The sequence below is a fragment of the Mastacembelus armatus genome, chromosome 9 (assembly GCF_900324485.2).
Source record: "Mastacembelus armatus chromosome 9, fMasArm1.2, whole genome shotgun sequence".
Classification (NCBI taxonomy): Eukaryota; Metazoa; Chordata; class Actinopteri; order Synbranchiformes; family Mastacembelidae; genus Mastacembelus; species Mastacembelus armatus.
The window spans coordinates 17,313,725-17,339,429 of NC_046641.1; the positions used below are offsets into that span (position 1 = coordinate 17,313,725).

The window sequence follows — 25,705 nt, forward strand, 5'->3', positions numbered from 1 at the left end:
GACAAAGTAATAAAACATTACATGAGACAATACACCTGATTTCTTCATCATTATTTTCTGCTTCATTACTGCTCTTAGGAATCTGTTTTAACATTATTCTTCTGGTCTGTAATGTCCATGAAACCTGACTGAGCCGAAATGATATGGGGTGAGTGGCACTTGTAGACAGACAGTGGCAAATAAGGACATGGGGAAAGGAGAGTTGTCTGGTGACTGACTTCACCTGTAGGTATTTGGAGATGGAAGAGCACGTGTAATGTAGGACAGCTTTCCAATGGGGCATTATTCAGCCCTAAATATAGACAGGAGAGAAGTAGGCTGAGCTCACAGCCCTGCCAAAAGGCCACAAAATAAGCCATAATGTGAAGCCTGTGTCATATACGTTTCCACACTGTATTTGTGTCTTTGTCAACTTAACTTGCTCATTAATTAGGTTAGAACACAATGCTCCATATGTATCAGCCTAACCTGAATCTGCATAGCTTTAGACTGTGGGAAGCAGCCAGAGTATGCAGAACAAAAGGCACTGGGAGAACATGCAGGCCCCAGGGTTAAATGGGATTCAAACCCAGAACCTTCTTGCTGTGAGTCAGCAGTGCTAGCCACTGCTCCATGTTGGAAATGTACTTTTCTGTAGCAGACTTCTGAAAAATCAGTTCAAAATCATGTTTAAAATGAGGTAAATGTGAAAATTTGAGCTTCATCTAGTGGTAACACTGCAGAATGCAAAAGTCTGAGCCTTTCAAACATAACACAATTCCGTCTAGAGCTAGTGTTTGTTTTGTCCATTCTGGGTTACTGTAGAAACATGGTGCCACAACATGGCTGCCTCGATGAAAGGAGACCCACTTCCTATGTAGATTTAAAAGGCTCATTCTAAGATTAAGAAAATGCAACACTTGTTATTTTCTAGTGATTCCACACCAATAACAACATATTTATAAATATTATATTTCAGTTCTGCTAATAGATTGCTTTACATCTTACACATGGACCATTGAACCTTTAAGCCAAATCAAGGTTTCAGGCAAGTCAAATCTTCCAGTTGCAATGTTGTTATCAGGGATTTCCCTCTTTCATAGACATCAGCAGCAGACATATAGTAATGAAATGAGGGAATTTAGTATTATGTTAAAATAGCTTTGGAAAGTTTCCACCAGATCTGTATCTTCAAAATGTATTTTTTCACAGAACAAGGACTTGTTTCAATTGTTTCAAGATGAGATCTTTTGACAGTTAGTGTGGGCTGGACTAGAGGTTATAAGGGCCGATCACGTAAATATATTTGAACAAGGTAGATTCTTACCAGCTTCCATAGCTGGGACTTCATGGGCAACCTTCTGACTCAGTACACCTCCTCCCTGCTGAGGTGACAATTTTTCTAGAAAATATGGCTTTTATACACACAGTCATCCCAGTGTACAAGCGGACTTTCCTCATTTCATCTCTGCTCCTTTCTCCCTCATTTTAATCTCTCCTTCAGTATGTCAACATCTCGTTCGACTCAGAGCTGATGGCAATGTTAACCTCCAGTGCCGGTTTAAGTGAAGTTGGGCTAAACTCACTTTTTACACAGTGCTGTGACAAGCCTCAATTTCTTCTTCTAAGCACATGCAACACCTGCACTATATACTTCACAATTACTGTCAGTGAGACAGGTCAACAGGTTCCTGCTGGTTAACTAAGCTTTCACAAATGACATGACAGGTTGAAAGAAGAGTTACACAGATGTGAATCTGACAATGATTTTCCAACTGATATAGTTCGTAGTAGTATGCTACTCCTCGTACTAGATAAAAATAAACGTGTTCTCCTTCGCCTTATAATATCTGTGCTATTTTTAACAGGTAATCCTGGGCGTGGTTTATGATGAAGCAAAACAGCATAGTTTAATGACACTCCTCAGGGAGGCCCTGCCAGTAAACCACATGAACTCAAAAGCATGACCAAAAACACCCCATCTACCACTTTGTCTCTTTTCTTTTTCTCCTAACTGATTTTTCTCAGCTCAGCTCTTGGTTCAGATGCAAAATGACATGTAGTCCTGTTTCTGTCAGCATATACTATTAGAGTAACACTCCACTGTATGGTTTTAAATGGCTTTGTGTTTTTAAAGATTCCTGGTCCCCAGGGGTTTACAAACTCTTTGTTTACAGATCTCAAAATGGACTTGACGGTAAACTGTTATGAAATCTCTACTCTGTTTTCCTAGAGAAGCTGTAAGTGACTAATTCCAGGGCAGTCCGGATCAGTGTCAGATTCTGGGTCTGATTACTGCTGCACGTGTGGAGGAAGCAGGTGATTTTATCTTCACTGTAAGAAAGGAAAGGGACCTATTTCCATTGGGATTGTGATACATTGTAATAAATGTGCCATTGAGACATCTCTCCTTCAAAGATCACGTGTTTCATTTTTTAAAAAAAAATTCCTTTTAACCATTTTATCTTTACTGTGTGTGATGCCAGATGAAACAAAAACATATTGATCATGTGCACTGATTTACCAGTGAAAAACTGTTTTTATTTTTTAAGTTATTGTAATATCTTAATTTAATTGGGACAGTTCTTGGAAGCGATGCACAGCATGAGCAACACTTCCTGCAATGTCAAGAGTTTCTCTGGACACATTTCAGTTCAAGCAGTCCTCAGTGTACATGCTCACAGTTCATGTATCTGGAATGACTCCACCTCTCAGTGACTCTGCAGTAAAAGCAGCAGGAGTGTGGACTCAAACCAGTTTGTAAATGCAAAAGGAGAATACTAAGAGTAAAGACGTAGAAAAGAAGCAAAACCAACTGGTCACAAGAAAGCTAGCTAATGGTGGTAATTATGTCTTTTCGGTGACATGTTCTTTATTCAACTGAACAAGGTTCTCTACACTGTTTAAACAGCATATTGACCACTTTTGATAATGTATAACTAATAGTATACTCCCATGAAACGTTCTGTAAACATTAGTCATGTCTTTGAATACCCTTATATTAATATCAGTAAGATATTAATATAATAAAGCAACCCTTTCTCCTAGGAAATATCTTTTTATCAATTGAAAGAACATATGCAGTTTGACTGTATTTTATCCCATTTAGCCATTGGATAATTGGCACCAATTAAAATTGAAATGGAGACACTTGGGGACTACTAAAAGACTCAGCAGCAACTCAGCCACCTCAAAATTTGCCTTAAACAAGAAGAATAAGGAAATAAAGATATTTGGACAATGAGACAAGTGCAACATGAGTTTATTGTCAAACTGGTTATTAAGACATGAACTTGATTAATGCCATATCAAATCTTAAACTCCACTGTAGTAAAGTGCAGGTTCAAATCAAGTTGCCCTGGGTGTCCTCATACATTTTCCATGTCTGTTGTTGAACTGTCAGGTTAAATAGACTGCACTATGAAATCCTATGAATCATGAAAAGCCCTTTTTTTCAACCCACACTTCTAAAGCTAATGTGCAAACAAGGTAACTCGCAAAGCTTTACTTTTCTGCATGTCAGGGTGTCCTCCCACTTGTTTGTGTCTTCAGTTCTCATACAATTGGACGACAGTTGTACAAAATGCGCAGGACTATCCTAGCTGTCATCTAGTTTGGAGTCTAGTTCTCATGAGAAGTTATGCTGTGATTGGTTGGTTGATATGCTGCTGCTGCTGCACATGCACAATGGGTCAATGTTGGTAATCTCCCCAGACCCTTTCTTTTTGATAAAGGTTATGAAAGAACAATGGCATTTAAATGTTACCCATACATGAATGTTAAGAGGTCACGTCTGCGTACAAGCCTGCACACTCCAGCGGTTGTAGATGGTTTAGTATGGCCGCTGTAATTTACCAGTGGCAGCCATGTGCATTATGGAATCTCTACTCCACCAAATTCTTCTCCTCAATCATTTGTGTACGATCAAAAACATTCTGCATACAAGAAGCTCATCATGTGGCACGCACACTCACGACACATACACAATCACTCAAAATCATTCCCACGACAAGCTATAATTATCAATAGTTTTGCACCTCCTCCCTTTAACTGAAGTAGGAGGATATTGAAGGAAACGCCAGCAATGAGGTAAACACAAAAACTCATGAGATATTGCACAGACAAGTGCCGGCACAGAATGCAACAGTCTCTCTTTCCAACAGCCTAGCCTGTGCATAGAAGGAATAAAGCACTTAGGGTGTTCATACACACATTAAACCCTTCTTGTAAAGCTTTGTTGTACACTAAAGAGGGAACGACAAGTGAGTCTAAAATCCACACCACTTGGCAGATACCCAGATTTGCATGACAGTAAATGTATTCTAGGGTACAAAAAAAAAATTTAACCCAATGATGATTAAAGGAAGGGTCCATGACAGTTGGCAACAGTGATAGGACAAATGAAAAATAACCTGAAGTCCCAGCATATGTAGAATTGCCTCAACCCTTGTTTTGAGAAGAGAGAAGCAGGCAAAGTTGAGGCTAGGTTAAAGCCAGCATGGAGAAAAATCTCTCAAGTTTCATTCAATAAATAGCATGGAATATGCAAAAAAAAAAAAAAAATCAAATTTTCCTAAAGCAAAAATATGTAAACCCCTTGCTCAGTTTATCTAGAAATACAACTGTGTTTGTCGATGTTGCAATCCCCTCCTGATGCATCCCCACAGACCAGGTTGTGACCACCAATGGCTCCATGAAAGAGCAAATAGTGGAAGAAAATGGCCATTCATTCCTCCATTTACTTGGATCATTTTTAGTCCATCCTGGTTTATTGAGGACATTTTTGTGCACACAGATCTTCAAGTTCATACTCTCCAAATAGTTTGAATTTGCAAACCTAACCCACAAAACCATGTCTTTCAGCTCTTCAAACACCTTGTGGGTCAGGTGTTGAACTATAATGATCCAGTTCAAGCGATGCATTCACACCCCAACCTCTGTTCATCCATGCATTCCCCTCTACTCCTTTTTGATCATTATCTGTGGAGCAAGACGAAGGCCTCTAGTTTCTCTGGGATGTTTCCCCGGTAGTTGAGGCTGTGCTTGATGATGGCCCTGGCGGCGAGGCACTGCAGCGTGGTATGGTTTATGGGCTGGATGACATTCTTAGCCAGCTCCTTCTCATCCAGGAGGTCGCAGGCCGTTTGTTGGAAGGCGTTGGTACTGTCAAAGTGAGTCCCGCAGGAAATCAGCAGGTTCATGATGTCAGGGTGACCATTTGATGCGGCTATGTGGAGGGGGCTGAAGGGGGAACAGATATATTGACAGGAGAAAAAGGTTGCTTATTATCTATGATAAATATATGTAAAAACTAAAATCTATTGAGTGAAAGAGAAACAAGAGTAGAATTTAAAAAGAAAAAAAAACCCCAAAACAAAACAGACCTGTTGTCATCTTCATCTCGGCTGTTAACATCTGCCCCACACTCAAGAAGGATGGAAGCGACTGTGAAAGAAGGGAACTTGCAGACAGGGTAGCGGCCAACACAGGTAGTATTGCGGTCGACTGCCAGGTGTAGTGGACTGTAGCCGTTCTTACCACACGGCTGGAGCTTCAGGAACCTGACAACGCAAAAAGGATGATGACTTTTCAGTCAGGACGAACAACATACAGCATAGCAACAGCACAATGCTGCTACACTACAATTTCCCAACTGAATCCGGACTTGACACAGACATCATGTGAGGGTTCTTTAGCATAAATTCAGAGAAGGCAGAGTGGCAGAGGTTAAGATGGATGGCTCAGTTTGATCAACATCCTCTTCTTAGCGGAAAGATGGCTGTAAATGTGCCCTAAACTCTTACAAGCTCCCTCTAACAAAGCAAAATTAGAGAGGACAAAGCCATTTCCAGAAAAGAGGTCAAAGAAATTCAGTCACTTAAAAGGTCCACATTTTGTATTGCATGCACAGACACACAAGATGGCCCCAATCAACATTTAAAGACTGCTTAGGTTATTACAGCTGATTTTCCCCTCACAGAAGATAAACTATTGCCCACGCAAATGCTTTAAACAGAAACGCACCTATAGATAGTTTCCTTCTTAAAGTGATCTTGTTCTTCAGTACATGGCACCTTCTCCAAAAGACAAATGAGGTGCAGGATGATCGACAGGGCCTTGCTGAGCTGTGCAGGATCAGGAGGCATCAATCCAGTTTGTTTAACTGCCCGCTCAATCTCCAACACACTTTTGGAAAGTATCCCCATCAAGTCTTCAAATGACACCGATGTCCCGAGGAGCCCCTTGGCCCTGTCCTGCAGCATGAAGGAGAAGAGCTCAGCAAATGACAACAGGCTGGAGCCGGTCATGGGGCTGAGGGGGTCCAGGTTGCTCTGCTGCATGTCCAGTGCATACTTCCACAGATTGATGCAGCGCTCAAAGTTCCCAGAGTCAGCATAGACAGCACCTCGGTAACGAATGTAGTAAGAAGTGTCAGGATGTTGAGGGCCGAGGATTCTCTCGCGGATGAGCAAAGCTTGCATGCGCATTTCATCTGGGTCAGATATCAGTCCATCCAGCTCTTCTGTGTTTGTTACCTACGAAGAAGATTTGAAGGTGGAAACGATGCGAGGCTTTCAGTGTACATAAAATCAGGTTTGTGAGAAGCAACAACACAACAGATATGACATTTGACTGCTGCAGTAAGTGCTCTGTACATAATGATCCATTTTCATTGGTCTGTTTTTTTTTTTTCCTTTGTGAAACAAAGATTTGTAGATTTCTTCATTCTATTCATTCACAGTAAATGCACAAGTCTGCAGCCTATACCTCCAATACTAAACGCTCACATTTTTTTCCCATAAGTACAAAGACAGACTCACCTCCTTGGCATAGTCGTATGCCATGATCAGCTGCTTGGGTTCAGGTTTATGGACTATATTGTTACTGTCCATATGCCTGAGGTCCATGGCTCTCTTCCAGTATTTTAAAGCTCCGAGCAGATCTCTCTTCTTGTCCACAAATGTGGCTCCTAAAAGTTCCAGGGCATTGATGCGCTCCATGGCACTTGTCTACAGATGACCAAAGGGTTGTTGTTTTTTTAAAATTTCCCCAAGATAAATACTTCATAGATTAACAACATCATAACCATAGGCTTACAAACATTTATGCAGACATTTTATAAGTGACAGCCTGACCTGCTGGTGTGTTGTCAGGAAGTCTACAATGTTAGTGTGGCCTGTGACACTGGCAGAAAGAAGGGGTGTCATGCCGTAGCCATCCTGCTCCATGGAAGCTCCATACTGCAGCAACATCCGCATGATCTCCAGGCTGCCTGACTCTGCACAGTCATGAAGCGCTGTGTTGCCTGTGAACAGAGAGGACACATTTTAAAATTAAGGTGGGCTGTATTATTTATAATCAATGAGAACACAACAAACATAGCATTACCACAACAGAGGCTTGGCCAGAATTCAGGATCAAATGTGCTAAAATAATTATTTCTAAATAGAGTAAATGGTTATACAAGAGCTCAAAGGGCATTTACACACACACAGCACATTGTCCTTTTACTTTGAAGATATTTAAAATACAGATCGGTTAATGATCCAAATTACTGTGGATTCTGCCACAGAGGCACCGACTGTTCGGAACTAACTCAACCCAGTTAGGTGAGATGTGCCATGCTAACAGTATGTACTTCCATGGTCTATGGCTTTAACATGAACTTTTATGGGTAAGTCTGCAGAACGGAAGGTTTCCAGTGGGAGATGTCAGCTCAGCTGCTGCAAACCTGGGCCCACACAGGGTGGAAAACCTTTATAATTATTTCTAAACTGAACAAAAAAAACTTTCTTCCCAACACAGTGACATGTTTGCACAAAATCCTGCACTTAATAGTGTCTCACTCCACAGCTGAAACTTGGTGGGGCTGTGATTTAGGACACAGTGATCAAAATATAATAGATCATATAAAGAATTGTGATAAACAAATATGATTTACTAACAAGTAGCTCAGGGACATAAGGAAGAGTAATGCATATTGTAACATGGAAGCAAAAGTCTATTGGTGGAAGACTATTAAACCAAAGACTGTCTTGTCTGCTAAAATAAGTGACTCATTTGACTCCATCAAGTTAAAAGCAATAATATATATATATATGTATATGTATATATGTGTGTGTGTGTGTATATACACACATACAAATAAAATGCCTTCAAGTAAATCAATTCAACACATTATAACACACATTCATAACATTTTATGTAAGTTTCCATGTAACACTTCATGCCACTTTCATTTGCCTCTAGAATGGCCGCTCCCTTAACACCAAGTCTGAGCCATACTCAGGCAGACGAGACCAAACAGAGTTAGTCAGGGACCAACAATTGTTTATCGTCTTCAGTTACTGCCAGAACTGATTCACTTTTTTTTTTTTTAATCCAAGCCAACTCTTGACAAAAAACTTTGAGGGCAACAGTGCACCACACATAATAAAATATGGTGTGTTATGGTTTTGTTGTCTATGCGATTTTAACTGGCCAGGTGATTATACAGTCCGTGTTTTTTTCCACAGATATCATGGTAAATAAGGTTTGCTCCAAAGGAATATTAAACAATTTAATTTCCATGTAGCTATACTTCACCAAAATGCCTTTATTGGGCCTTCCTCAAAGCCAGCTGTCACCAAACATGGAAGCTTCTCCTTGAGAAAGTGTTGCAATCAATAAACATCAGTAGTTTTTAATATAAAATATAATACATAATATCTTGGTGTTGCTTGTCTGGGTGATAAACCCACAAACAAAACTGGGGGGGACTGCTTCCTTTTCTCCATTAGCAGGATGTCCATTGTTTTTGGAAATTTACAACTTCAAATCTAATATTACACATCTTATCCTTCCTGCCTTCTTGTTGGTTCAGCTGTTACAGGAAGGTGATAGTTTGAAGAACAGGCAAGCATGATGCTGTCAAGCCTGCTTTTAGGTACATGAGTTTGTGCAACAGATACACATGTGCTCTTCTACTCATCAGGACAACTTCTCAACTTCAGTGTTTTGGATGTTGATGTCATGAATGAAATTTGCAGCACTGCATTCTCAGCACACTGAGTTTACAGATAGTCACAGGAGAAGTGGGCTGTGATGCAGGAGTGGTTTGAGATGCTTGGATATTTTTCCCTACAAATAACTACACACAGTGTAAATATAAATATCCTTACTTTTTAAATCCACTGCAACAAATACTAATTCAAACCAGATATAGCTGCTATGCTCAATGAAGAGGCAAGAATATACATTTTCCAGCCTTCTAGCATAACTACAGCAACAGTGTCTGAAACAAAATCATTTAAATCAGGTTATCACTTTAATATCTTCCTACTCAAGCAATTCAAAATGGTGTAATTTGTTATCTTATAAAAGACCACTGATTTAAGATTTAAAAAAAAAAAAAAAGTTTTAGACACACCCACAGACATGTCCAAGTTGACGTAGTCAGCCTTACAACTTTCCATTGTGAAACCACAACCTCATGTTAATCTGTTGAGTCATTTCAGATGGAAATGTTTGAAATTAGAGTGCCATAATATTGAACTCTAAAGGTTGTAAAGTCTCCATATACAATCACCTGTGAGGGAATTGTATCTGTTTACAATATAACCCTTGTTTATTCTTTATTTTTCTGGAAACAAATGTGTTATGAGCTATGGAAGATAACTATAATATCCCTTACAACAGGCCTAGTCTACTGTGAAACAGAAAATTAAAACTATATTAAAACACTGAAATACATAAATCTGGAGAATGACCCAGTTTCTTATCTGAGGGTCAGGGATGAACTGAATAAAGGAGGCCAGCTAGTTGTTGCTGATATCTCCACTCACCTTTTACACTTTTCCTATTGACATCTGCACCTTTCTCCAGCAGGTACTGAGCTATCTCCTTGTGTCCCTTGTAGCAGGAAATCATGAGACACGTGTGGCCGTGTCTGTTGGCCACCTCCAGGTCGGCCTTGTGCTCCACCAGGTATTTAACAATGTCCAGGTGCCCGTCAAAGCAGGCAGCTCTCAGGGGGGTTGAGTTGGTCAGAGTCGTGCTGTTGACAGAAGCCCCGTGTCCCAGCAGGGACTGGACCACCTTTAGGTGACCCGCCGCGGAGGCGGCCCAAAGAGGGGGAGCTCCCTCGATTGTTTCCCCGTCAAAGTTCACCGAGCCGCCGATCTCAACGGGAGCGCAGCAGCACTCCAGGAGGTACTCCACCAGGTCCAGGTGGCCGTACCGGGCGGCCATGAGGAGCGGGGTGGCCCCGTTCGTCTTCTCTCCCATCAACTTGGTCACCTCGTGTCCATCTTTGTTCTCCAAGAGTTTCTGGAGCAGCCGCAGCTTGCCGTCCCTGGCTGCGTTAAACACGGCTGTCTTTAAATCCATTTCGGAGAGTTTCACTGCTAAATAACAAAAAAGAGAGTGTGTCCGTGAGACAAGGTGCAAGGCTGCCGCGGACAGGTGACGCTCTGGACCCTTTGTTTACAACAAGCTCCGACTTTCTAGCTAACAGTAACGTTTTGCTTTAAAAAAAAAGAAGCTCGCTGCAATTCGCTACTTTAGAAACTTTAACTTTTAAAATTTGGCACAACTAGATTTTTGGATTAACCTGTAACTCTATTAGCAACTTCGGCGTTTTAGTACTAACGTTACATTTATCGCCGAATTAGCAACGTGGCTACCAACTTCCTCGATGAATTCAGCTAACGTTAGTCTTCGCTCGGTACTTTACACCTCTTCATTGGTCGCTAACCGACACTCATCCACTGACATTTCCTCCGCTCCGTGAAGCTCTCCTCCATTACATCTGCTTCCTGCGCTTGACATTGTTCCCAAACATACTCCCGAGACCTTATTTATATTCGCTTTCCGAGGGCCGAGACGTAGAAATCCACCCCCACCCGTTACGCCGAGCTGGTGTTAGCTTAGCCTGGGAAAACGACGCTCGGGCTCTCGATCGGCCACACAAGGAAATCCCCGATATCCAAGCGGTTTTTCTTCCCCACACACGCACCGAGAAGCAACTGAAAGGACGTTACCCCCAAAACAGAGACTAGTAGCCGTCCATGTAGCCACTCAGCAAGCTGGCACGACAGTAATCTCAGCGAAGGGGAAGGTAAATAGGGAAGGCTGTCCACCCACGGCTCGACCGGATGATCACGACTCAGTTTCTGTCAAATCGCAAACGCAACACAGTCTTTTTTTCTCGGCTGGGGCGAGTGATTGACGTGTAAACAACCAATCCCGGAGCTGGCGGACTGGTCGGTTGCCAATAAAAAACAACAGAGATGAAACTGTTGGATTAGCACACTGATCTTCTATTTTTGAAAACCTTGATACAATGAAAATAGCAAGCAACCTAAAAAGAAATTCCTCCTCGGTGTTTGTCCTGGTAACTAAATAAATAATGTGTGATGTCCGTGATTATACCACCCCCTACAGGACAAAATAAACACGACTAGAGGTCTTATCTTGAAACGTCATTCCTCACTAAATTTAATTTAATGATTAAATACATGCACACCCTGAGACTTTAAGAGAAAGTTTATTCAACCATCCCAATAACTTAACAGGTTCCGCTAAATTTGGGTCCAAAATACAGATGCGTCAACTGCCAACACTGCAAACAAACTATGAAAATACTACAGAACTTGGCCACATTATACATGTTTCAGCTTTTTCTGATCAGAGTTAATTCTGAATTTCAGATCTTGTTTGGAAAGCAATAAATAATGACAGAAAGACTATCAGTAGTATTGTTCAAATGTTTTTCTTCAGAGTATTACTGATTGAATCTGCTGAAACAAAAATGAAAAATGACAGTGGAAAGACCAAAACCACTGCAGACATTTGATTTAGGTTGGCTGAATCGTCCTTCCTTTTTAAAATGGACCATCAATACGTGAATTTCAAATTACAACTACAGCCCAGCTTGTTTTATATTCATGTGATATGTAGCAAAGTATGAATTTACAACAGTGGTCTATAAAAGCAAGATGACAATTTTAGCCCACAAGATAAATAAGTTGTGACTCTTTAGACAGTAAAGGCAGAAATAACAACATTGCAAAGGAACCAGTAAGAGTTTTTATAACAAGTCTGTGCACTTACACTGGTGGCATTGCCAGTTAATACACAGTGTGTTATTTTCAAACATGAATAGCATTGGTTATATCTCTTTGACCTCCCACACCAAGTCACAAAGGTGTAATAAAGAAGGCGCTACTTGTAATTGTAACATTTTTAGGCAATAATTCGTCCATGTTACCAAATGAAACATTATACCCAAAATTTGCATTTATGTGAATGCAATTTAAAATGTGAAATCTGACTTTAATTTAAGGAAGGAACTGGCACTGCAGTAAATCAACAAAATTGTTTGTAATTTTCAATCTAATATTAAAGGATGGCTTACTCTGTACAGCACACTGTTCCAATAACAAAACAGATAAAAGCACACACAATACCTAGTCTTTCTCACTCCATATAGTGAGGTTTAATAACAATAAAGAAAGATGCAACAGGTTTTTTCTCATAACTGAATGCAATCTTTGGGGGAAAGCACCCTTTGTCTTGCAGGTTTTGCTGGTTTTAGAGATCCAATGTCTTGCAGATAAGGACACAAATCTGCAGCACCTTTACATTATGTTTACTTAGAACTCCCCTGGTTAATTCAGTGCACAATTTGAGCTGAAAAATGGAACAGATCAAGAGGTTGTAAGAGATAATGGGCGCAGAAAAGGACACAAATAAAATACAAAACACATTTTGAAATTATATCAAATATCACTACTGCAGGTTTGCTTCAACTATAAGACCAGGTGCTTGAACTGTCTCCTGCCTTTCCTAGGTTGTTTTCTTTTACACCTCAATAACATTTTAAACACATAAAACCTCTTTTTGTCAACACTCATTTGCATAAAGTCTAAGAAAAGCAGTGCTGAACATGGATTACATGTCAGATTGTATGATCCGGCAGCTTGATATGAACCACTTTGAGATCAGCACTGCTTTTCTTACTCACTCCATGCACACAAACCCATTTACAGATAAAGGAAGTGTTGAATCAGATCACAGAGCTCAGAGACTGTTATGATCCAACACGTGTTGTAGTGGTCTTCTTGTCAGAGAAAAAGCTTCTCAGCAGGACCACTTGGCTGATGCTGACCACCAGAAGGATAATGGCTTCTCCAATGGACCAGAACGCAACACGTGTGTTGAGGTCCTCTGCCCGACTGCGTCCTTGAGCCTCACGGAGGCGGAAGTGTGTTTGGTAGTCAATGACCGACTTCAGGGCCTCATGGATGGACACACAGGCTGATTCCATCTGGAAATAGTTTTAAAAAAATTAAAGCTAAGGTCAATATAATACAGTTTGACAGTGGCTGGGAAGTAATGATAAATTTACAACAAGTAGATTTTAACGCTCAAGCACTAATAGATAATGAGCTAGTGCCAAAGACAGGCCTTTCACAATAGCTGGGTCAACCTCTTTAACAGTTTAATGTGGGTTGAACTATGACAACAATTTCAGAGAAAACTTTAAAGAAAACCTGGTGAAGAATGCACATGGCCTGGGGCTGAAGCAACATTTCCACAACACAATGCAGTGTTTCCCCTACCATTTATGTGGAGGGGTGGGTGCCCTGTTAACACAACTTCCTGCCCCCCCAAAAAGAAAAGCACAAAGCAGGTGGATCTTTATATGAATGTCACAGTGCTACACTGGGACTGCTATGTTCTTGGGTTCTACAGCCAAGTCAACACTGGAGTGCCTGAAAAAAAGTCTCTGACCGTTCTCTAGTGGACCAGCGAAAGCCCAGACTTAACATCTGCGGTCAATGCATCCCTAACATTCAACATTCAAAAACAAACATTCAAACATTAAACAGACACACAATTTCACACTCACCTGAGTGAGAGCAGTGACTCTGTTCTCATTGGGGAAAAGTGGAGGGTCGTCACCAACCTGGAAATCGAAGTAAACTGTCTTGTGCGTGAAAGTAGAGAACTCATTACTGAAGCAGAATTTGTAGGTGCCATTCTTAGCTGCTGTGAAAGTAAAACTGTCATATTGTTTCTTCATTTCCTTGTAGAGTGTAGTTCCATCTGGGTCCTCCAAACGGCAGTCCACATCATAATGACCACCTGTCACCACCTGGGAAATAATAAGGATAGAAGCTTGAAGTTTTTTTCTACATAATACAATACAATAATATGTTTTTGTGGTACTATAAACTGTGGCGACAGTGGGGCAGACAATGTGGACAAAACATAAACCAAATATGAAGTATTTAAAAATGAATCCAATGAGAGCTAAAGGCCAAGTACTGCTCTCTCTATGGCAGATGTAGGTAACCTGTTTCCATTGAAATAAGTGCTCCTGCTTCTTACAAAAAAATAAATGTGTAATAAAAAAATAAATAAATACAACTGAGTACAGCTATGCTGTACACCCACTGGTATAAAGCCAGAATTATGTCTTGAACAAAACAACAGAAACAAACCAGAAAACAGCACTTTATGTAGCTTTATATGTAAATATGTATAATTCATATATTTATAATGTAAATAAAAATCATGTTTCTAGCGCAATATTTCTATAGACGTACATAGTAGTAGTAGAACAGTATATAAACCCACTGGGCTCATACAAGATTAATTAACACAGCATTAAACATTTAAAAAAATCCTAAGCGCTAAATAGATGTATTCATCAGTCTGATAGCTGGTCCAAGCCTTAGAGCATTAAATCTGTTAAACCTGCCATCAAGAAAACAGTGTGGATTCTGTTCAACTCTATGAAAATTTAAAAAATTGTCCTTTACATAATAAATATGCCTGATGAGGCTGAGCTTTGGGCTTAAAGAAGCCCCACACACCTGAAACTCCAGTGTACACTTCGTGCCGATGATGATGTCCTCGTAGAAACACTGCTTGGCGTTGTCTGGCAGCTCAAAAGTTAGCTCGGAGCCCAGCGCCCAGCCACAGAGCATCTGGGCCCACAGCACCTGCAGCAGCACCCGAAAGGATCCGTACATATTGCAGATCGAGAGCCAGCGGTTACAAAGTAAAAAACTGAGCAGACCTGTGGAAACAAAGACTAAAAGTCAAACACACCATGCTCAACCTCAGGGTGGTGAATATGGTGACAAAGCAAACCCGGACATTTCAGCGACAAGCTATTAGCTTTAAGCTAACTAGCTTAGCTGGCCTTTATATTTTCTAGTCAGAAAGCAACTTGGCATTTGTAACATTTTTTAACTACTAGCACTTTCGTGTATTGTGGTTATATTCGTCGTTACTGAAGTTAAAGTAAATTTAAACATTAACATTTCTTAATTCATTGTTTTGTCCCAGTCAGCATTAGCTACTCACCTCAAAGTGCTCACCCGGATGCGACTAAAGCTAACAAACGTATCACAAATGTCACACGTCATTGGCTGTCATCCGTAAAAGTCCGCCCCCTTCTTTCTCTGATTGGTCAAATAAGAAGAGGCGGGGCTTTGTGAGATCATGTCCGAATAGTGGGGAAGTGTATCTTCCTTCTTCAACACACTCCAACGTGGCTGTTGTTGAGCAGGTTGAGCCACAAAATTAGGCTGTGTTAAATTAGGCTGTGTTGGAGAGTTCACGTACATAATATCATGAATATTGGAAATGTATAGAAAAATATCTCAAATTATTTCAGTCACTGATGCACAGAATCTTATCAACCATCATTTTATTTAAGTCTCCAGTTCTGACACAAGTTCTTTGAAGTGCCAAAAGTTATACGTTATACGTGGCACGTTCTCCAAGATGCTTGTGGCCAGTTGTCTGGAATAAAGTTTATCTTGGAGAACTGGAGCTGTTTTTAGGCAAAGATAAATGAGTAATACACTATTTACAGATACAATATCAATTCTATATTTATTATATATATTAAAAACAGCTGCAAAATGCTGGCTCCTAAATATAAACATGTTTTCCACTCTCTTCTTTTTTTGTAGCTTGAGAAAGAAAAAAAAACATGAAAACTGGTAGTGTCACATGGGTATATTTATAAGTAGAATCAAGTTGAACAATGACTGATTTACAGTGTACATTCAGGGGTTGTTGTGGACAACTGAGAACAGTGCCTCATAGAAGCAGAGATAAAAGACCTACAGTAGTGGATCTCTTGGTTTTTTTTTTTTTTTTTTTTATAAATAGCGGCTGGGATGAGTTGTTTTCTCAAACAATCTGGCATAGAACTGGCTGCTCTGATGTATTTCAGCCTCATTCTGCTTGCACCTGAGATGCCACTGGTCCACCTGCAGAAAAGATAGTTGGTCCTTTTGTAATTTTGTGTGTAATTTTGTCCTTAAAACAGTTGGGGAATTTCTGTCCTACAACATGTAAACACCACAACAGCTATATCTATTCCGGGGGATCACTGAATCAGATCGTCATAGTGTGTAACGCATGGCACACATAAGGACTTATGATCAGTTATCGTTTTTGCGCTCCTTCCCCGCATGATGCGCATTGACTGCCTCTTTCTGACACTCGTGAATACACGTTTGACCCAAAAAAAAGAAAAAAAAAAAGACTCTCGCGTGATTCAGCAGTACGAGATTACAGTGCAGGGAAGGCTGCATGGAGAGCTGGGAGACAAAACAAAAGCTACACATTTCAACCAACAGGCGCTGGTCGCTTTGTATTTGTGTTTTGTAAAGCAAATTAGATTTAGGTAACTATTTGATCGCCGTTAAACGACAGCATAAAAGTTTTGCATCATGCCAAGTAGCACATCTTTGCTGGAGACCGAAGACGGAGAGTCCGAGCTCCCACCGCCGCTAGTGCACGCTTTCGCCGGTATGGGCCGTGAGGAGCACCACGGCATCCAAAGCCAAAGCCCCGAACAAGCAGACGAGAGCTTCTTTCACCAACAGCTTCCCTCGGTCTCTCATTTCAGCCTCCTCGGTACAGTCCTAGACTTGAAGCCCCTGCCCCTACATCGGCCATCCTCGGGAGATGAAGGGAACGTAACAGCAGTGGTTGAAGACGAAGAAGCAGAAGTTGTAGCCGCCGACTCCGCGGGCTGCACCGATAACGTCGGCTCGTTACTGGCGCAGGCCCACCGCCATCAGCACCTCCCATCGGGTCCCGGTGGCTCCGTAATGCCGTCCGGGATGGAGCCGTCGCACGTCGAGACGGTTCTGTTGTACAGCGGAGACGAGCGTGATGAAGCTGGGATTGGCGGCAGCGCCCTACCACCAGTCAGCAGCATGGCGATGCTCCCGCCCGGCGTGTACGGGGAGCCGGGCTACGAGGCCGAGCCTTCGCTGTTGACTCGGCGAAAGAGTGTGAACACAACCGAGTGTGTGGCCGTGCCGAGCTCGGAGCACGTCGCCGAGATTGTCGGGAGACAGGGTGAGTGGTCGGTGCCTTTCAGTAGCTAACGCTAACGTTAAACCGATGAAACTATGTAGCTAACGTTAGTCCAGACAACAATAAAACGAGTAAAATAAATCAGAATAACAAGAGGGTAGTAAATGCAAGAAACTATGATTACGACATAAAATATTAAAAATGCAGAATACTTGTCAATAAGGTTAATTGTTTATTTTACGTTAGCTAACTCATTGTCACCCATAATAGCAACGTGTAACGCTACGCGTTATTTTTTATAGTTATCGTCGGCTAACATTTGATAAGCATATTACAGTTATAATACAGTTTTAAGTCTTACGCGGAACATTTTTAATTCGCTAAGCAAACTGGTTTTAGCTCCTCCAGGTAACGTTAGCCTCAAACCATCTAGCTAGCTTAGCCCTTCTCCTAACTGGGTCAGCTACACCTTCGCCCAAAACCTTCAACAAAACTTTGACATCAAACTTTGACACAAGTTTTCTATCAAACAGCAGATCCTCCCGTGTCCTCTCTCTTGGACAGTTCGTTTGTGTTACGGGTGTTTGCTTTTGGCAGAGAGCCTGTGTTTTTTTTGTTGTTTTTTGTTTGTTTCTTCACGCAGCGCGTTGGTCACCATTGTCTTGCCACATCAGCTGTGGGTTAAAGTCAGCTCCGTGACATCTGGGTTCTGCAAAACACGAGTGGCTTTTCTTAGATGCCCAACGCCTTTATCTGGTCTTTTACATGAACTTTACAGAGCCCGATGGCATGCTTGGAGAGTGTTATTATGTCGTGTTTCGGACTAGCGTTAGTTGGGGGAGGGTGCACAGATTGCAGTGTTGACAACAACAACAGGAAATGGCTCTGGTAATGATGTGGGACTGCTAACCACTGCACACAGGGATATTTAATCTATAACCATTAGTGACTGGAAGCTTAAACTGTCTTTACATGATCATTTTTAGCTCTTCCATAATGATAGTAGATGTGTAGATTCATTCTTTGACTGTGTTTAACTTGCCCCCTGACAGGTTGTAAGATTAAGGCACTTCGTGCCAAGACCAACACCTACATTAAGACACCAGTGAGGGGCGAGCAGCCTGTCTTTGTTGTGACGGGGCGCAAGGAAGATGTGGCCACGGCCAAGAGGGAGATTCTGTCTGCAGCCGAGCACTTCTCCCTCATCAGAGCCTCTCGAAACAAAGCGGGCCCTCTGACTGCTGTAACCGGTTCAGGGGCCCCCACACTACCTGGACAGACAACTATCCAGGTCAGCACGTCATAGTATTAATCAGTGTTAAAGAAATGGCAGGTGTGTGTGTATTACCAACCAGTAACATTTTGCTTTATATAGGAAATTCTCTATGCTTGTGTGTGTTTTTTGTGCGTGTGTGTTTTCTGTGTTATATGTGTATAGTTATGCCATATCATTTCAACCCTACAGGTGCGGGTACCATATCGTGTTGTTGGGCTGGTTGTGGGTCCCAAAGGTAGGTCTTTAATCCATATGGTATTTTAAAAACGTCTGCTCCAGTCTTTGGTCTTCATAAGATTTCAGCTTTGTTTTGATGTTGAGTTGTTGTTATTGTTTTTTTTTGTGAGTGGAAAAACAAATAGCTTATACATGTTAGCAAATATAGCTAGGGACTAGTGTTTGCCCACATACACAAGCAAATCCAAAGTGTAAAAATGTGGGGGATAAGAGTTTTATCTAGTTGCTTACAGCTTCTGAAAGAGCTTTAAGATGCTCAGTTACATTTTTCTCTGAGTATTTAACCCCTTTACCCGTTGGCATTAACACCTCTGTGTCAGAAAGACCGGGGTTGAATTGTAAAGTGCTGCAGTTCTCAGCAATGTGTCATCAGGCTGCACAGGGTGAGATAACAAATCAGAAGCGTCAACAAATTTGAGAAGAGTGAGATATCTCTGTGTCACAGAAAGAAGAGGTAGTGTGTATTATTATATTTATTATTTTATGTTAACACATTCATTGAGACACATGCATTTTGTGAATGGATGCTTGGATTTCTGTGCTTGTGAATTTTAATGGTTACAGATAAGCCATATGTCAAAAAGTAATGTAACTCATCCAGTCTGTTTCTAATATATCATACTGACCTTTGGAAGTTTCTACATTAGACTGAAACTCATGGTGCTGTGGTTAGGTGGCATGTGCTCTAGCCAGCTGAGTCACCCGTACAGACAGCAGTTACTGCAGTTATTGCACAACTATATTTCTTCCAGTTTTATTGTTAGAAAAAATATGTAATTCCTGAAAATCTATAATACTGTTAATGTATTTGTGCTGTCTTGAGTAATAAATCTGCTTGGGCTATTTTGTCAACTTGATGTAGTTGGGTCAAGCTGTAGTTAAGAAGTGACACTGAGATAGACCGATGTGTTTTGAGTTTTCTTCAGAATTTCTAATAGTCAGCACTATTCTATTAATATTCTTTTCTTCTTGATACTTAGTTATACTTTGCTTCCACATGTAATATATCGTGTGTGTATACTATATATTTTAAGAGTGGTCATATTATGTCAAGCTGATTTTTAAATGTGTACCATCAACGTTTGTGTAGCCATGTGACCAGAGACGTTATTTATATTTTGTGTTCGACTGACAAGGGTTTTTGGTTTGTCATATCTTTTAGGGGCAACCATCAAACGCATTCAGCAACAGACTCACACTTACATTGTGACACCAAGTCGTGACAAAGAGCCAGTGTTCGAGGTGACAGGAATGCCAGAGAATGTGGACCGGGCTAGGGAGGAGATCGAGGCTCACATCGCTCTCCGCACTGGAAGCAGCGGGAGTATCGAGGCCCCAGGTGTAGACAACAATGACTTTCAATTCAACGGGACAGACGTCAGCTTTGAGAGTTCAGCAACACCAGTTGGGGTGGGCGAGGCTGGGTGGCTTCGTGCAGGTACTTCATCACCGGGTGGTGTTGGCTTGCTGCCAGTTAGCGTCAGTGGTACTCAGCGAATCAATAGCAATATTAACAGTGGTGTCAGGATGTCTTCCACCTATCGCAACGACAGCTCCAGTTCCCTGGGCAGTGGCTCCAGCTCAGCTGACTCTTTCTATGGCAGTGGGAATGGTAACCGCCCTGATTTCAGCCCGACTTGTCCATTTAATGCCAATGCTAACAACAACAACAACAACAACAACAACAACAACAACAACAACAACAACAGCAGCAGCAGCAGCAGCAGCAGCAGTAGCAGTGCTGGCAATACAGCTTTCTGGTTTGGCGAGAGCCTTCTTCCTGTGGGGTCTGAAGAGCTGGCCAGCCTGGGAGGTGGCAGCCCCTCCTCAGGATTTGACCCATTAACCATCTCCACTGCCCAAGCCTCACACTCTGCTGCACAGCCACACATCTGGAGTCCCTTCGTGGACCACCAACCCTTCCAAGGCTTTGATGCTTTTCATCCTCAGGTATGTGAAATTCATAAGGAGTATGGAGCCTGTGGCCTCCTGTGCACACAGAAAAGAAACATCCCATAGTTAACAGCAACTTGAGTGATAGCTTCTGCTTCTTTTTAATTCTTTTCTGTAGACAAATTTAGGATAAGTGTTTATGGAAGGTGAAATATTTCCAGTTGGCAGAGTCATATCTGCTTTACAGGCATGTGCCTGTATGTCAGTTTTGATGAACTGAAACCAATGAGGACCATGTCATATCAATGGTGACATACATGCTTGTGTCACTGTACACAAAGCTTGTGACCTACTCTAGCTTATTGCATTGAGTCACAGCCCCATGCAAACCCTGATCTGGGTGTGTGCTGTGAGACTGACAGTTTAAAAACATTCAACAGTCATCCATTATGTTAAGAAAGTTATATTTAGGATGCTATATTTTTATGGTCTTAGTCATATAATGACTTGTCAATGTTTTCAGACCAGTCAGCCTGGGACACCTCGTCTCTCTCCAACCTTCTCTGGGACAGAAGCCTTGGAGCACCCTCAGGCCCAGCGTGTTCGAGGGCCTTTTGGCTCAGCTGGGAGCCTCGATGCCCACAGGTTCCCCTCTTACAGCTCAGCCTTTTCCTCCTCCAGTGAAAGCACAGCTTCCTCTTCGTCCCCTCCTGAATCCTCCCTCTCTTATCGACTGGGGCTCGGATCAGCAGCAAGAGGACAGGAGATATGCATCCACTGCATGGATAACCAGGTGATCGCTGCACTGGTTCCCTGTGGCCATAACCTCTTCTGTCTAGATTGTGCCACCCAGATATGCCAGGGTCTAGAAGCTGTGTGCCCTGTGTGCCTGTCCCCAGTTACACAGGCCATTCAGCTCCGTAACATGTGATTTTTTTTTTTTTTTTTTTAAATTTAAATTTTATTTATTTTTTTAATAGGTTTACCTTGATGGCTGATAATGAATCAGCCTCCCCAACACTTCCAATTCATAATGTTTGAGGGAAATTACAAAAGTCACCCCAAATTAGTGTCTAGTTGTGTCTGTACCTTGGTTTTGTCCATGATGGTGTTTAAAAAAAGTATGGAAGAATAGGTAATTAAGGATTGATCTGTATTTAGGGCATAGGTTAGGGTGTTTTGCCTGTTCATGTGCCTGCTATCGTGAAGTCTTATACCTTGACTGATTGATCAATAGGAGGGTTTAAAATCCTCTATGTAGCATTGGGTGGGGTGGGATATATATATTTGCTCAAGATTTGGATTTATATTTTCTTCTCCCTGAAACATCTGGTTACGAGTTCTGACCTAACGGTATTTTGTTAAACTTTTTTAAAATTTCTTTGGAATTCTGTTAGATGCATAATTTTTGCTTTTGAATCAACATTTTGGGTGTACCTGTGAGTTTTAGTCTTTTTTTTTTTTTTTTTTTCAATCCTCTACAGCTACAGTTGTTTTTAATGTGCTGAAATATGGCCCAGCCCCTTAGCCTCTCAGTTATTGTGTTTAAGGCAGGAAACTATACTTACATATATTTGCATTACATAAAAGTCACACCTATGGATATGGTTACTGCATAATTTGAAGACCTACTACAGTAAACTCAATTCGATATAAACAAGCGGCATTATCCTAGGATAATGCCATTATATCCTAGGTAATTTAATCTTTAAAATTAATTGAGGTAATCAGCAGTCTAGTGAAGCAAGTCTGTGCTATTTTCAACACATATGTTTACCTGCTCAAGATTATAAATCAGTGTTTTTGGTTACCCCTAATATTAACAAAATATTGATATGCATACCAACACACCCACAGGTGGTTTTCAAATCAAGTGGTCCAAACCCACAACACACTCCAGTGGCAGCATCTTTTTGCCACAGGTTTCTTTCCCACACAAGAATAAACAAGTGGGCAACTTTTTTTTTTTTTTTTTTTTTTTTGTGTGGAGTACCAGGATGCTGTGCCACTTCAGTATCGCCACGTTGTTTTCCCATTTCTACTTACAAAAAACTGTTTACGGAAAACTTGTGCCTAATTCCGTTCTGAGCAAACAAAAAGAATCGAGCGGTTCGGCGGACACACAATGTTGCTCTGTCTTAAAACAAACTTGTGGCCTTTTTTCAAAGCCTCTAATTAAGTGATAACAGTATCTACAAATCCAAATCTTGGCTTGGAAGAACACAAGCTGACAGACAGAAGTCTTAATGTTTTTTTTTTTTTTTTGTCAGAGTTAAGTCTTTTAAATGCATCTTGTTGGAACAATAATTTTATATCACAGGGATGCTTTCTTTTATGTGCTATTTTGTTGAGCCAGAAGTATTTAGCACCTACTACTTTATCTCATTAACATCAAACACTCCCATGTATTTTCCTTTCATACTTTTCCCTCTTTATTTTATATTTCTGCTTATATCTGCATTATGTCTTTGTTTTGGAACACAGTTGCTGTGTTCCAGGTTTTCAGCTAGAAAGACGTGCATTGCTTTGTACCTTTGGTAACATTCCTCCTCCCATGTATTGCAGTCACTTTTGTAGCTGGTATAAGTGTTAATTACTTGTACCGAACCAGGGAGCCAAAAGAGCTGATATTCTACAAAACTACTATCTAGAAAGCTGCAATCTGGAATAAATCCCTGTACTGTAGACAGGCTGCTGACTGTAGCTGACTGCTGTAGACAGGCTGTTTTTTCTCATGAACTGCTCCACCCTGTGGCTATCTCATCACAGCCATTTTGTGTTATTGGTAAGCAGTCAGGAAAAACTATTCGAGAAACAGCGAGATGAAGGCCACTCATCACTTTACTTGGTTTTTATTTAATCTTACAACTTGTCAACCAGGCCTATGCAAAAATCATCCCAGTGTTTTAAATACTGGAGGAAGCACTAAATAAATTCAACTCCTTGGGTTTTAGTTACAGAGCTTTATTAGCTCATTGGTTACTGTCCTGTGCACCACTAAGCACAGTGTTTCCCATACCATAATCATACTACTTCAGTAGCTAGGACTTTAGACACAGTTTGACCCCCCTCCCCCCTTCCACCACCACCACCACCACCCTGCTTTCATCTGTTCCTCTTCCTGAAAAGTGAAGAAAGGTACTAAGTGGTGGTAGTCTTTTAAATCGTAGCTTTAAACAGCAGTGTTGCTAGGCTTTCTTTTCCTTGATTGAATGAGTTGACAAACATTTCAAAGGAGAAGCAGCTGGAATGATTTCATTCTGGATTGTGCTGACACTACATAAGGTCAATGTTGTTGCTTTACTGTGTGGACATTGGACCGCAGGCCCTCTAGCATTCCAGCTGTAAACTGTTTGAGAGATATTTCATGAATATCCTCTCTTACATGGATGCTTGAGCTTTCTTGAGGAAATGAAACCAAATGAGTCCCCCCCCCCCCAAAAAAAAATTCCACATCTGCTTATGCCCCCTTGGGTCTATCCGTCCTTTTTGGTTTGATTTTAGCAGTTCTTTTAAGGGTCGATCTCTCTTTGCTCTTTCTCCCTCTGAGGGAATGCAATACACTGTTGACCCTCAGTTTAGATATAAAGCGATGGACATTTTTGTGTATGTACTATATAATATTGCTGTTAATTACTGATAGATATACAGAACTTTTTATTTTGTTACATTTCATATATATATGCATAAATATATCTATATAAAAAAGTGTTTACAATAAGATTTTAATTTTTTTTTTTTTTTTTACTTTGATTAAGTGAATGAAGTGCTGGAAATGCAGAAATGTTGCGGGAGAGTGTCAGTGCTATCTGCTTGTATTCTAGTTATTAGTTTACAGTATTGATGATAATAGTATTGGTAGCTACTGTTTAACTTAGTGGAAAATGGAATGTGCATCACGAGCATGTCTTCATAACATACCGCCAATGTAAAACATCACACTGCAAATGTAAAAAGGCCAAGGATTCAAACTGCCTGTCATGTCTGTACGCCACCAAATTAAGAACGGTATACTGTAAAATGTATCTTAGATTATCTATATATAAATACATATATTGTTAAGCTGTACCAACAGTTCAGAGTATTTGCTAATTTTACTACAGTTTTGTTATGTATATGTAGGGGGAGTCTTGTGGCATATAAATTCTTCAAATTGAGTCAGGAGTTTAAAAGCAGACTATATTTTATAATGGCCTTTTAAGTTATTGCGGCCAAAGCACTGATATTATATATTTGCTGTAAAGAGAATTTTAAGAGTTTTATTTTTCTGATATTAAAGTTACTTAATAAAGATGGTTTCATTTAAAGCCACGACAGACTACTGCGATTCATTCATTATGTAAAATGGTGTTTGTGCTTATGTGCATCTTCCATATTCTGTAGGATCTTCATGTTGCAATTTACGTCATTAGAAACTTTCTTCCTCCCCGTTGTGACACATTTCATTTAAAAACCAACACCATATTTATGACTCGTGAATCAGCAGTTTGCTGGTGAACTTTCAAATATATCTGCAATTTGCAAATGCCTGTGCATGCCCACACACAAAATAACAGAAATCACCTGTGTGGGTTTACCATGGCTGTGTAGGACCTGTTGAATGACTCACATTTTGTTGCCTAACGTACACAGTATGTTCCTCAACTTTCACAATGTTGCTCATTTCTAACCAGTAACATGTATGTTATGTGTTTAGTAAGTGTGTGTGTGTGTGTGTATATAAAACATTGTCTTTTATGGATTGAAGTAACTTAAAAAAACATTGTCCCAACATTTTTTCTTAGCACATGAAAAGCTGACATTTTTAGAGATAGATAATTATAAAATATAATGCATTTCTGTAGGTGCAGGTTATGGCCCTATTTGTACATAAGAGTATGTTACTGTTGATATTTTAATCAAGATTTTGAATGTAGGACTGGGAGCTGAGTAGCAGCAGTAGGCCTATTGCCTTTCTATTTAAAAATCTAATTACTTCTTCCA

General features: G+C 40.7%; 3 protein-coding genes across 3 annotated transcripts; 1 reads left to right on the forward strand and 2 right to left on the reverse strand.

Moving 5' to 3' along the window:
- Positions 1-3,225: 3,225 nt before the first annotated feature.
- On the reverse strand, positions 3,226-11,142 carry fem1c (fem-1 homolog c). The gene is made up of 6 exons (XM_026321980.2): positions 9,804-11,142; positions 7,116-7,285; positions 6,801-6,989; positions 6,004-6,515; positions 5,364-5,540; positions 3,226-5,220 (listed from the first exon to the last, which is right to left on the reverse strand). The coding sequence occupies exons 1-6, from the start codon at positions 10,345-10,347 to the stop codon at positions 4,956-4,958; spliced, it is 1,857 nt and encodes a 618-aa protein (XP_026177765.1). The 5' UTR covers positions 10,348-11,142; the 3' UTR covers positions 3,226-4,955.
- A 345-nt stretch (positions 11,143-11,487) lies between these two features.
- Positions 11,488-15,407, reverse strand: tmed7 (transmembrane p24 trafficking protein 7). The gene is made up of 4 exons (XM_026322382.1): positions 15,340-15,407; positions 14,844-15,049; positions 13,874-14,119; positions 11,488-13,288 (listed from the first exon to the last, which is right to left on the reverse strand). The coding sequence occupies exons 2-4, from the start codon at positions 15,000-15,002 to the stop codon at positions 13,052-13,054; spliced, it is 642 nt and encodes a 213-aa protein (XP_026178167.1). The 5' UTR covers positions 15,003-15,049; positions 15,340-15,407; the 3' UTR covers positions 11,488-13,051.
- Positions 15,408-16,583: 1,176 nt separating this feature from the next.
- LOC113138884 (RNA-binding protein MEX3B-like) lies at positions 16,584-22,114 on the forward strand. The gene is made up of 5 exons (XM_026321711.1): positions 16,584-17,358; positions 18,369-18,607; positions 18,782-18,827; positions 19,992-20,779; positions 21,246-22,114. Exons 1-5 carry the CDS (start codon positions 16,722-16,724, stop codon positions 21,651-21,653), a joined length of 2,118 nt encoding a protein of 705 aa, XP_026177496.1. The 5' UTR covers positions 16,584-16,721; the 3' UTR covers positions 21,654-22,114.
- Positions 22,115-25,705: the final 3,591 nt, after the last annotated feature.